The sequence below is a fragment of the Suricata suricatta genome, chromosome 4 (genome assembly GCF_006229205.1).
Source record: "Suricata suricatta isolate VVHF042 chromosome 4, meerkat_22Aug2017_6uvM2_HiC, whole genome shotgun sequence".
Classification (NCBI taxonomy): domain Eukaryota; kingdom Metazoa; phylum Chordata; class Mammalia; order Carnivora; family Herpestidae; genus Suricata; species Suricata suricatta.
The window spans coordinates 29,000,758-29,013,934 of NC_043703.1; the positions used below are offsets into that span (position 1 = coordinate 29,000,758).

General features: G+C 40.6%; 1 protein-coding gene across 1 annotated transcript in view; it reads right to left on the bottom strand.

Moving 5' to 3' along the window:
• SCEL (sciellin) overlaps window positions 1–6,006 on the bottom strand; it is a 99,130-nt gene extending 93,124 nt beyond the window's left edge. The window contains exons 1-3 of the mRNA XM_029938425.1: window positions 5,967–6,006; window positions 5,154–5,271; window positions 1,614–1,673 (exon numbers count right to left, since the gene is read on the bottom strand). Of these exons, the coding sequence (XP_029794285.1) occupies window positions 1,614–1,673; window positions 5,154–5,269 (176 nt within the window). The 5' untranslated portion in view covers window positions 5,270–5,271; window positions 5,967–6,006. The remainder of the gene's footprint in view (window positions 1–1,613; window positions 1,674–5,153; window positions 5,272–5,966) is intronic.
• Between the last annotated feature and the right edge of the window lie 7,171 nt (window positions 6,007–13,177).

Consider the following 13,177-nt stretch of genomic DNA (forward strand, 5'->3'; position numbering starts at 1 on the left):
AATAACTACAAAAGGCATTAAACTCCTTTTGTCCTAAAACACACTAGAAATATAAAGCTTGCTATTCACTGCCACACTCCAAAACAAGTATACTCATTTTTAAATTTTTTTTAATGTCTTTTATTTATTTTTGAGAGACAAAGAGAGACAGCGTGAGCAGGGGAGGGTCAGAGAGAGAGGGAGACACAGAATCTGAAGCAGGCTCCAGGCTCTGAGCTAGCAGTCAGCACAGAGCCCGATGCGGGGCTTGAACCCACGAACTGTGAGATCATGACCTGAGCTGAAGCTGGCCGCTCAACCGACTGAGCCACTCAGGCGCCCCAAAACAAGTATACTCTTAATAGTTCCAGGGAATGACAAATAAAATGGAGGCAGAATTTTCCACTGGTGGTTGGACTGAAATGATTAGATTCCCTTTGTTTGGTGAGATGAGAGTGAAGAAGAAACCAGGCTAAAAATTCAAAGTCATGAAGACCAAGGAGAAGGGAGAGGTAGTCACAGAACAATCAGTCAGTCACATGAACTAAGGCTGGGAACCAGAACACCAGATACTTTGTGTAGAAAATTCTAAGCTCTGTACCCTCTGAACAGGTCAAAATTATGAACAGGTTTAAGAGGGTTTAGAAACATTCATGACTAAAAGTTTTTAAAATATTCAAGGTGTCTACCTAACTTTTTTTCTTTTTTAAAAAGTTTATTTTGAGAGAGAGAGAGAGACAGAGTGAGCAAGCAAGGAGAGAGGGGTAGAAAGAGAGGGAGAGGGAGAGAATCCCAAACAGGCTGTATGCTGTCAGTGAGGATTCCAACTTGGAGCTCCATTCCATGAACCATGAGGTCATGACCTGAGCCAAAATCAACAGTCAGAGGCTTAACTGACTGAGCCACCCAGGCACTCCAATGTGTCTACTTAACTTTTTAAAGTCCTCGCCATGAAAAACAATCACATTCTTTTACTAAGTTTGTCTTGGTGGCACACAGACACAGTCTACTGGACCAGATAAAACTTGTGTCTGATAATTAGGTTCTACTGATGGGTGTGGTTGTTTGTATGTGTGTGAGCATAAATGCGTTTTAACAAGAATATTATCTGCTTATGTGATCAATCTTAGATAATTTACATTATTGTGATTATGTTTTTTCTGATTTTTTCCTACAATTTACCTGTCAGTCTTTTTGCCATTCAGTATTATTTAATGGTTTTCCACAAGCCTAGGAGTTTCTAAAAAGAAGTGTACTGCTCATAAAGCAGGTGAACTCTAGGGCTGTTATTTCTGTATTTTAGAGGCTCCTTTTCCTAAGGTTCAGAGATACCTTATCTGATCACATTTCTGGGAACCATTTTCCCATCAATAGGGCCCTTTTCTTTTCCATTTAAGAGGACTATCTCACGGGATGGTTTATTCTCCACCTCCAAGCTGTGGTTCTGGAAGCATGGAGCTACAGAAGTACAGACTTTGCCTTGTGGAAACTCCTGATGATATCACAGAGTCTTCCAGAATGCCAGGGAAAGCCTGAGGCAAGCCACAAATATTCAGCTTGTCTTGAACAAGTCTTCTCTCAAAACTATCGTCTTTGTGTTTCTTCTAATGATGTAACTTGCCTGAAACACCCACCTGTCCAAGGCATCATGGGAGTTATGTCGATTGAGCACCACCCTGCCATAATTTTCATCTCTGCAGAGAAAGAACAAAATTAAGTCACATGGAAAGTTACCACAGTATTTGGTAAACATTAAATAAAGGGGATGGGGAAAGGAGCTCACAATTTAGGGCAAAATGAATTCATTTTATTTTAGGCATAAGAACACAACTCTACATTTATTTTTATCAGTCTCCCCTTGAAAGAGCATGATGAAAAGAAACAAGTTCGTCAGTACAAATGATCATTATTTGGATATATCTCATAAGGTTTCCATATGATTCAACCATGGAATGAGTGTTATTTTTATTTTTTGTCAGCGTGTGGAAACATGTAAATATCTACTTTATGTACATTACTAGAGTGCATCTCTGTATGAAGACAAAAGCTTTCTACAAACACGTTTTAAATTATATCCTTTAGATACAGAAGTGCTGATGCATAGGGTCACATGTACCTCAATGTTCATAGTGGCACTTTCAACAATAACCAAATCATGGAAAGAGCCTAAATATCCATCAACTGATGAATGGATAAAGAAGATGTGGTTTATATATACAATGGAGTACTACATGGCAATGAGAAAGAATGAAATCTGGCCATTTGTAGCAATGTGGATAGAACTCGAGGGTGTCATGCTAAGCGAAGTAAGTCAGGCAGAGAAGGACAGATACCACATGTTTTCACTCATAAGTCTCACTCACAGAAGAAACCTAACAGAGGTCCATGGGAGTGGAAGGGGGGAAAAAGAGGGAGAGGGAGGGAGGCAAATCATGAGAGAGATTCGAATACTGAAACAAACTGAGGGCTGAAAGAGGAGGGAGAAAGGGGAAGGTGGGTTATGGTCATGGAGGAGGGCACTTGTAGTGAGGAGCACTGGGTGTTATATATAAACCAACTTGACATTAAACTATAAATAAAAAATAAATAAATAATGTCCTTTATATTTGGGCATTTTCATTGGATGGACTTGATAGTTTTCTTTGACAAAAAGTAGGAAAATAAGTACCAATATTTGTGGCTAATATTTGTGAATGTGGATCATTCACAGGAGATTTAGCCCATTTTTTAACCATGAGAATACATAGTTTTCTCTGTTTGGCCCTTAAAATAGTTCTATGAATTAGGCAAGGAAGACTCTGTCATATCCAATTCACGGAAGAATAAATTGATCATAGATTTTGTGGTTTTCTGAAGACTAAAAAGTTAGTAAGTGACAGACATGGGTCTAGGACCCAGATCTTTTTATTTGAAATCTCTGCTTTTTCCTACTGGTTAACCCTTTATACATAAGGGTATACATACAAACATAGACCTTAATACATAAAATCCTAAACCATGTCTTTCTTACTTTGTATGGTGGACTTTAAAGTACAAGCAATTTTAGGAAATGTCAAAACATGTAGAAGAGCTTTTGGCATTGAACCAAACCCAAAGAGTAAGTACCTGAACGTTTTTCATGTCAACCCAACCAAACCTGAAATACCACATTGTTCCTGGTTCTGCCCCCCTAATGTTATGCAACACTCTGCAACTATTTGTAATAAAGCTATACAAGAAACTGGTGGATAATTAAAAAGAAAGATGAACGGTGAGATTGAAACAATTCCAGAAAATTTTATACCCTCAAAAATCTCAAGAGAACTATTTCATCTCTCTTGGTATCCCTTCCTTAAGCTTGTGAGAGAGTCGTGGACACCAGAAGCACCCCTACCTGAGGAGGAACGGTAACACACAGCCCGGAACTGGACCGGTAGGAGTGGGCAAAGCACCAGAGCCAGTTCCCTTCCATTCAGCAGCTGGCATGTCCTCTAAGCTGGCTTCCCTGGGCCTTTGTAAAGGAGGCATGCCTGGCATAAAACCATCATTCCTACTAATTACAATTTGCCTTAGACATCTCTATTTTCACCTGTATGTACATATATTTGCAACACCCAATTTATGATTCATGTTTGACATCACTCTACCATTAGAGAAAGATAGAGATGCCATATTAGGCTCTGACAGAAGTTGTAAATGTGTTACTGAAGGAAATGATCGTTGTCCAGGATGTTAACTCCAAAAGTCAGTATGAGTCCATAAATACACCTATATTCCCTTAGAATAATAAGATTTAATAACAGAAACTAATAGACACCTTTACTGAAGGTTATAAGCATGTGCCTCAAATAACTATCTACGGGCAGGTTGGTAGAAAGTGTCCAGTAAGTATCCTGCAATTCAGAGCTTCTCTACTTTAGTGCTATGACACTGTGGACTGGATAATTTTGTGTTGTGGGGAGAGCCCTATGCATTGTAGGATGTGTGGCAGCACCATGACCTCTACCCACTAGATGTCAGGAGCACTCCCCTGATAACTGAAAATGTCTCCAGATGTTGCCAAACATCCCCTGGGGATACAACTGCCCTTGAATGAGGACCATCAGTGGAACAGAAAGACAATGGGTCATATTAAAATTTCAACTCCATCACTTAATACTTGTGTGGATTTGACAAGTTACTTAACTTTTCTGAGCCTCATACTTTCTTCCATAAAATATAGGAGGCAATAACTACCTTGTGTGATTTATGATATTTTTTTTAATTTGAGAGAGAGAGCAAATATGGGAGGGGGAGTGAGAGAGAGAAGAGAATCTCAAGCAGGTTCCATGCTCAGTGTGGAGCTGGATGCTGGGCTCGATCCCACAGCTGTTTGATCATGACCTGAGCCAAAATCAAGAGTTGAATGCTTAACTGATCCAGGCAACCCAAGATTCTGTGGTACTTTATATGTAAAGTATTTTTCTAGTATCAAGTATGACACATAAGCACATAAGAAGGAAACAGAAAATATACGTATATGTATCATATAGTTTTTAATAAATATATCTGAGCTGGACAAATGCCTATGCTGGCAATGAGGTGATATGCCTACAGTTGTAGACTTCAGGTCTGTAACATACAGCAAGTAGAAGCAATGCTCACAACAGAAAAAACTTTCTTGGTGGTAAATGTTTTTCCTTATAAAGTAATATTACATTGACCACCCACTGAGTACCTAGAGATGTATGACCATTGGGACTAAAATGAATTGAGAATGTATTGACTTCGTTTGCACATATAGAAATTTTAGGTAAATTATTATATTTAGGAATCATACTATTATTTGTTTCAACTGACATGATTAACATGCATCTGGAGTCTCCCTACCATGGATTAAATATTATCCTTTGGGAAACTGGAAAGTTATGTTCTTTTCTGTTTGTCAAATAAACACAAACCTCTATTCAGTTCTAACAATGAAAATCTGATTTTTCTCCCTAATGACTCACATCTTCTTTGGTATGTGATAATAAAAATGGTAGAGATATTCTTGAAAATCTGAAAGCCAATATATGCCTACTGTCTTACCAAAAATCAGGTCATGCAACAGAGTGTTTTAAGAAAAGCACTTGCTTTCCAGATGGCCACTAGCTTCCCAACTGGACATGGCTCTCCTCCTCCTCCACACACCCAGCCTCTCCACACCCTCTTACTTTTCTTCTTCAGGACGTTTCTTGATCCAGCTGTTATCCTGCAAGAAAGTCCTTCTTTTGTTCACCTCCTGAAAGCCCTGTTGCCTCAGAGTGGTCCCCTGCGTGGTACACTTCATATCTGTCAACAGAAGAAGTAAGGAACTGGGTGGTGTAGTTGCACGGGGCCGAGAGTGAGTTTGTTAACCTGGATGTCTCCAGAGGCACATCTGATTGGCTAGCATCACTCATCTAGACTGACAAGGCCAGTACTGTTTCAAAGCAGGATGTGCTGGCAAGAAAGAACAAATCCCACACCCCATCGTCAAAGATAACATATAAAACTGCTCAGTGCCAACTGAAACTGCCAGTGTGGCGTTCAGGATGCCCCGTGAGGCACCCAGGAGCACAGAACCACGGGCTTGAGATAAACCAAGGAGGGGGTTGGTGTGCCGGCCATCTTATTTAAAACGAAATCTGCTTCAGAAGTACACACAAGATTTTTTTAAAGCACCTACTAACTAATAGTCAAGCAGTCCTGGTGCTTTTGCTTATAAGTAACTGAATTCTTTAATCTCAGGGGAGTCAGAAGCACAGAATGTCCCCTACGCAAAAGAATATTTGTATTGATTTTTTTTAAAAAAAAATCTTTGAGTTGAATTACATGAATAAAAGCTATTGCACCCTTACTTTTTCCTGAATCCTAACTTTGGCAATACTAATTAAGTTAGACCATTGCCTCTAAGCATTCTATATCTGCATAAAAGAATTATGAGCAATGGGTTGTTTTCTCAGATTCTTAAGTTTTCTGAGTAAGGAAAAAATTATCTACATTACCATTTCCTGTGGGAGAAATTTTTCTCGAGGTAAAATTTGACATGTTGCCTTCCAGGAAGGATCTAAAAGAAAAATAGGGAGAGGGAGAAATATAACAATGACTCTAAGAATCTACAAGTGACTCATTGCTAATAAAACACATTTTTCAATGACATTAAGAAAGTCACATGATCTGGTGTAAGGAATATATGACGTAAAGTGCCCCCTAAGAACTTGAGAGTTCATCGATTCCAACGTATTTATTTTACAGATGTAGAAATTGAGGCCAAAGGGCACCTGAGTGGCTCAGTCAGTTAAGCATCTGACTCATGATCTGGGTTCAGTTCATGATCTCACAGTTCGTGAGATCCAGGTCTATGTCACACTCTGGGCTGACACCGTGGAGCCTTCTTGGGATTCTCTCTCTCCCCCTCTCTCTCTCTGCTTCCCTCTTCTCTCTCTCAAAATAAATAAATAAACTGGAAAAAAAAGAAATTGATGCCAAGACCAGTTAATGTCCCCTATATTATATAACATGCAATTGGCTGAATGAGGCCATCAATTAACTCATTTATTCAATCAATAACTATGCACTGGGTGTCTATAGTGTGCTTGGTGCTCAGCCAGGAGCTGGAGACAAAAAGATGAGTAAGAGAAATGTTTGCTCAGGTAAATAGGGAAATAGAGACATGGAATTCACAGCACAGTGGCCTAAGAAGGGCAGAGGCCTCTGGGGAAGCCAAAGTGAGCCCGGAGCTGCATTATGACTTTGTGAGTCTTAGACACTTTTGCTTTCATAGGACGCTTCCCTCACATACACTCACAGGTACACACACACACGCACACACGCACATGCCCACAGAGTTAAAAATTATATTTATGACAGTTAGTATAAAGGTGAAAAAGAATCCAGGCTGGCTTTGTTATTATATGTTCATTATTATTATGGTATTCATTTTTTTCTTCTGTTGGGAAAAGGAATTAAAATTAGAATCTTTTTGTAGGCCCCTAAAGGTATCCTAGGCCCTAGGCACTGCCTTTTTCTGCTTAACGGTTAAGTTGGCCCTGGGTTTTCCTGAATGTGGCTTTCCAGTTTTAAAACTGAGAAAGTCCTGAGCAAATGGGATTGCCTGGTCCTCCTACACGGGGTATTATGTTTTTTGCAGAATCCATCCAAACATACAGTGTATGAAATGTTGGAGAGACATCAGATCTCAAGTCAAAAGCAAGTGCCCAGCTGTATCACATCAACATTCTGTAATTAAGGCATGTAATCTCCCTGTAAAATGGGCTAATGAAACCTGCCATCATAAGTTTGTGATGATTAGCGGCACCTGGGTGGCTCAGCCAGTTGAATGTCTGACTTTAGCTCAGGTCATGGTTTTGTGGTTTGTGAGTTTGAGCCCCATGTGGGGCCCTGTGCTGACAGCTCAGAGCCTGAAGCCTGTTTTGGATTCTGTGTCTCCCTCTCTCTCTGTCCCTTCCCACCTCATGCTCTCTCTCTATCTCTCAAAAATAAATAAACATTAAAAAAATAAATTTGTTATGATTAGTGAATAATGTACACAAAAACCACTCTATTAAACTGTAAGTGTTATTTCAACTTAAGACGATATAATCAGGCAGCTGTTTATAGGTATAACTCAGGGGTTCTATAAGCCCGTCTCTCATCTTCTGATGCAAAAGTACTTCCTACAATAACTTGCCATAGGACTTGAAGTGGCAAAGACACATTTCTTTGGATGACATCATTGTTTTCCTTGGGGTCTTCTTTAAAATGTCATACCCCCGCCCTGGAGTCGGTGAGAAGCGGAATGTGCCGATGCCCAGACCAGGCCCGCCCTACCTGTCTGGTGTTTGGCACTATGGGCTCATGACTGCACCTGCCCTGGAAGATTGCCTTTAACTAGTGGGGCTGCCTGTTACACACCCTCCCCACACACTACAACCTGCAGTGCTGAATGACCAAGGGTAAAACGTGAATCTCTTGCCTTAAGGTAGAGCTAATTCTGCAGGTGCTTTGTGCTTCAGAGCTCACTACGGGATCAGGCTGAAGCTAGACTAACAGAGAGCATATGCTTGCTCAGCCACTTTCTCTGCCTCTTCTTCCTCCTTTCTTTTTACTCCTATGAGCCCACCCTCAATAAGTCACGGGCACCCAAATTCCTCTCAGGCAATGCTTCTAGGAGCCCAACCTAACACTAATCATAATGTAATCAATCACAGCATTATCTTCACAGAGATCAGCAGCTGTTCACATCACTAATAGCTGAGAGGCTGAAGGTCTTAGTGAAGTTAGAAGGATGTGCATTTAAAGGATACTATTTACTGACTGTTCCCTAGAGTGTGTTGTAGTGTTGCTCCTTCATCTACCAAATGAGGTGAAATATGGCTGCTGTGAAGATCAAATTAGATGACATATGTAAAGTGTCTAATTATTGTCTGACACATGGAGAATGCTCAATTTTTAACCTCATGCCTCTGTCATCTTGGAAAGAAGAGATCAAATACACAAGGCAGGTGTGGTTGGGTGTGAGGAGGGGATGGACCGGCCTTGAATTTGGGCCACTGGGCATGCAGGGAGTGTGGGCAGCCTCTGGATGGCTGTTTTTGAAGCTCACTAAAATTTGGCAGAACGGGGTGGAAAAGAGGCATGTGAAGACACACTTCAATCTCAGCTACTTGTTCATTTCCCCTCACTTTGGCTCAGTTTCTCTGGGTTCTTGGCTAGCCTTTTCCTGTTTCTCAGTGGGCTCCAATAAATTCTCTTCCTGAGCTGATAAAGACCTGGAGACCTTCAATCATAGCTGATTGAAATGAGATTCTGAGGTGGTCAAAATGCTGAATGTCTATTTGATGATATATATGTAAACACTGCAAATTTAAGGTCAAGGTAAATGGAGAAAATGCATTTTACAACTGTCTATTTATCTCTCTCTTTCAAAAGACTGACAGTCCTGTTGGCAAGAACTGACTCTTTCCCTTCTGTATTTCTGGTGCCTTCTTCCCCAAGACTCCTATATTGCAGACCAACATTCAGTACCTCAAGATGTGACTGTATTTGGAGACAGAGACTTTAAAGGGATGATTAAATTAAAATGAGGTGGTTAGGTGGGCCCTAATCCTACCTGTCTGGTGACCTTATAAGAGGAGGAATTTGGGACACACAAAGAGACACCAGGGGTGTCTGTGCACAGAGAAAAGCCATGGGAGGACACAGAGAGTGGCCATCTGTAAGCCAAGGAGAGAGGCCACAGGAGAAGCCAAACTTGACAGACAGCAGCTTGATCTTCGACTTCTAGCTTCCAGAATTGTGAAACAACAAAGTTCTGTTGTTTAAGTCAACTAGTCTGTGGTATTTTGTTATGGCAGCATTGGCAAACAAATGTACTAATGGGAAACATGATTTAAACATTTCTAACAGTTCGGTCATTCAAAGGGCTTGGTGTCACCCTGTATCTGATCTGTGCCCTTTGTGTCTTCACCTGTGGCTACTGCACAGGGCCACTACTAATAGCAATAGCATCTGCTCTGAACAGGGTATCTCACAGACATTGTCTGATCCTTTCATAAACCCTGTGAGGTAGCTGTTACTACTTCCATCTCCCAGATAAAACAACTGAAACTCAGGAAGGGTATGTAACATACCTATGGCGGGAAGAAGCAGAATCTGGATTCTAAACCAAAGCCAACTCTTTCCATATCAACCAGCAGTAATGTTCATCATGAATTATTGCAAGACTAGACCAGTACTCTGACATTAGGGTGAGAAGAAAGGGAGACATCAGTGGCCCACTTGACTCTAGACATCTCACTCTTTGGAAGTCCCATGAGCTCTGCCCGTAGTGCCTTGTGGTAGGAGAGCCAGGACAGCCTCTACAACAGACAAACCCTGACAGAGTAGGCTTCTCTGTGTACTCCTTGAACATATGTCTACACAAAACCTTGTATAAGAATGGTCATAGCAGCATTATTCAAAATAGCCCGAAGTGGAAACAACACAAATGACCATCAATGGATGAATGGGTACGCAACATGTGGTATATTCATATAATATGAAAATGCTATATTCATACATACTACTCAGCAACTTTTAAAATATGAAGTTTTGGGGTGCCTGGGTGGCTCAGTACATTAAGCACCCATTTCTTGATTTAGGCTCAGGTCATGATCTCATGGTTCTTGAGATTGAGCCCCACGTCAGGCTCTGCACTGACAGCATGGAGCCTGCTTAGGATTCTCTCTCTCTCTCTCTCTCTCTCTCTCTCTCTCTCCCTTTCTCCCTGCACCTTCCCCACTTGCACTCTCTCTCAAAATAAATAAATAAATATTTTAAAAATAAATGAGGTTTGATGCATACTACAACACGAATGAAGCTTGAAACTTGCTAAATGAAAAGAAGCCAGACATAAAACACCACATATGTGTGATTCTATATAAATGTTTATTAGATTTTCTTTGGTATTCTACTTACATCCTACCTCAATTCTCCTCCCAAGCAAGGGTTCTTCTGCCCCTTTAAGTCCTGCTAGGTAAAGAGGAGAATTCAGACAATAATAACACTTTAGATTATTTTATAGAACTTTATAATCTATCCCATTTGGTTTCCACAACATTTAAGAGTGATATAATTCCACAACAACATGGATGGAACTAGTGTATTATGCTCAGTGAAATAACTCAGACAAAGATAAATACCAAATGGTTTCACTTATATGTGGAATCTAAAACAAACAAACAAACAAAACAGAAACAGATTTATAAATACAGAGAACAAACTGGTGGTTGCCAGGGGGATGTGGATGGGGGAATAGGCAAAATAGGTGAAGGGGATTAAGAAGTACAAACTTTCAGCTATAAAATAAGTAAGTCGTAGAAGTGAAAGGTACAGCATGGGGAATATGCCCAATAATTTGTAGTAACATTGTGTGGTGACAGATGGTGACTGCACTTACAGTAGTGAACACGGAGTAATATAAAGAATTGTCAAAATCACTATGTTGTAAACCTGAAATAAATATAACATTGCATGACAACTATACTTCAATTAAAAAAAAATTAGAGTGATCTAATCCCTACTTGCAGAGACAGAAGCAGAGGCTCGGCTCAAATAGCTAATGAGTGGCGAAGCTGGGACTCAACCTGAGGCTTTCTAGCTAGAAGCTCATCATTATTTCCTCTATGCTGGGGACCTCCACATCCTCAGCACTTCCTGCAGAGTTGTACAGAGAAAAGCAGGTATCTCCTCTTTACCTTATATTTAGAGAATGACTCTAATCAGATCCAGCATTCTGCTAGACGGTCTGATATTTTCAAGCTTTCTGTAGCTAGGCATTCTCCAGAAGGCCTGGTTAAATGGAGTCAAATGAGATAAGACATCCAAGAAGCTCATGGCTACCTTAACCTCTTTCTCCCTGACAAGCTTCAGGTGTCCTGTAAACACCTCACTGGCTCCACCCTAGAGTCTCTGTAATACTTTCTAGGAAAGGTTCCCACAATCCCATTTGCTCTCTCTAGGAAACCTAGTTCTATCCCATTGCCTCTTCCAATGAGAGTCCCTGGAAAGAACTTAGCCTTTTGTGTTTCACCGTCCCTCTTCTCTCAAACTAGGATGCCATACAGAAGGTAGGAGTTGCTATCTTGGGACCATGGACTAACCACGAGGACTAAAGTCACATACTAAGAATGGCAGAGTAGGAAGTTGAAGGAGACTGGTGCCTTCACGGTATCAGAGCTGCCACCGTTTTCCTGGATTATCTATCTGTTGACTTCTCCTTGGAAGAGAAAAAAACCCTCCTAGTTTATTCAGAAGATTGTTTTTTCATATTTTTATTACTCAAGCTTAATGTTCTTCCTACATGTTATGAAGCCATTTTGGAGCAAGTAGAAGGGGTAAGGTGTAAAAAAGCCCACAGTGGTCTACAAAATATAAGATGTCTGTGACTCTTTTATTAGTAAAACACTATTTCTTGCAATATGCCTATGTGTTTAATGCTCCTACCAAGAAGGATCACTTGTTGAGTCCCTACTATTTCTTCACATGTTTTGTGCATGTTATTTTATTTCATCCTCCCAAATGAGTACTATCAACTCTAATTATAGGAATCCAAAAACTCAGAGAGGTTAAATAATCTGCCCAAGGTCACACAGTAAGTGGCAGCACCAGGAATTATAATTAGGTCCACACTACTGCAATGCCAAGGCTCTTCTGAGTACATGATACTACATGTTGCTCAAAGTACTATGTGATATACAGTAGTGATTACACTCAGGGAAATGTCCTGGAGTTCCAAAAGATGGGAGATAATGGAAGAGGAGATGGGAGGAACAGCACTAATGAGTTGCTGCTCTAGTACCCCTGGACAGCTCAGCCTCGAGCCTCACCCCTCTTGAATCTACACCCAAGTCATGAGTGGCCTGGCACTATTCCTGATTGGACTCCTTTCCTGGATAAATCTCCCTACTAGATAACTTAATAATGTTTTATACTCTTTCCTAGTCCATTGTGTCCACTGACACAAAGTAAATGAGAAAGGAACATATAATATATTCTATTTTCAGGTGGTAATATTTTAATAAACACACAGAGAAGTTTTTTTAAATTAACGTGACTAATATTGTGAGAAAATAAATTTTTCTCATTAAATATGTATGTGTTCCTCTTACACCCCTCATACAATCTCTTTCAGCCCCACCTTCTCCTTTCTTTTCTTAGGACACAGTGACCATGTCACCCTATACATCTCCTCGTGTCAGCCCATTTGGTGGGTTCAGAATAATTCCTAAAAGCTCCAATCTAAAACCTCTAAGGTGCAGAGCACATCGTGGCTCAGTTGGCTGAGGGTCTGACCCTTGATTTTTTCTTAGGTCATGATCCCAGGATTGTGGGATCAAGGGCCACATTGGGCTATGTGCTAAGCATGGAGCCTGCTGCGGGCTCTCTCTCCTCTCTCTGCCCTTCTCCCCCACTTGCATTCTCTTTCCTCTAAAAATCAATTGGGCGCCTGTGTGGCTCATTTGATTGAGCGTCCAACTTTGGCTCAGTACATGATTTCACAGTTCATGGGTTTGAGCCCCACATCAGGCTCTGAGCTGAAGGCTTGTTTAGAGCCTGGAGCCTGCTTCAGATTCTGTGTCTCCTTCTCTCTCTGCCTTTCCACCACTCATGTTCTGTCTCTCAAAATTAAATAAATGTAAAAAAATTAAAGATAAATAAAAACCAATCAATTAAT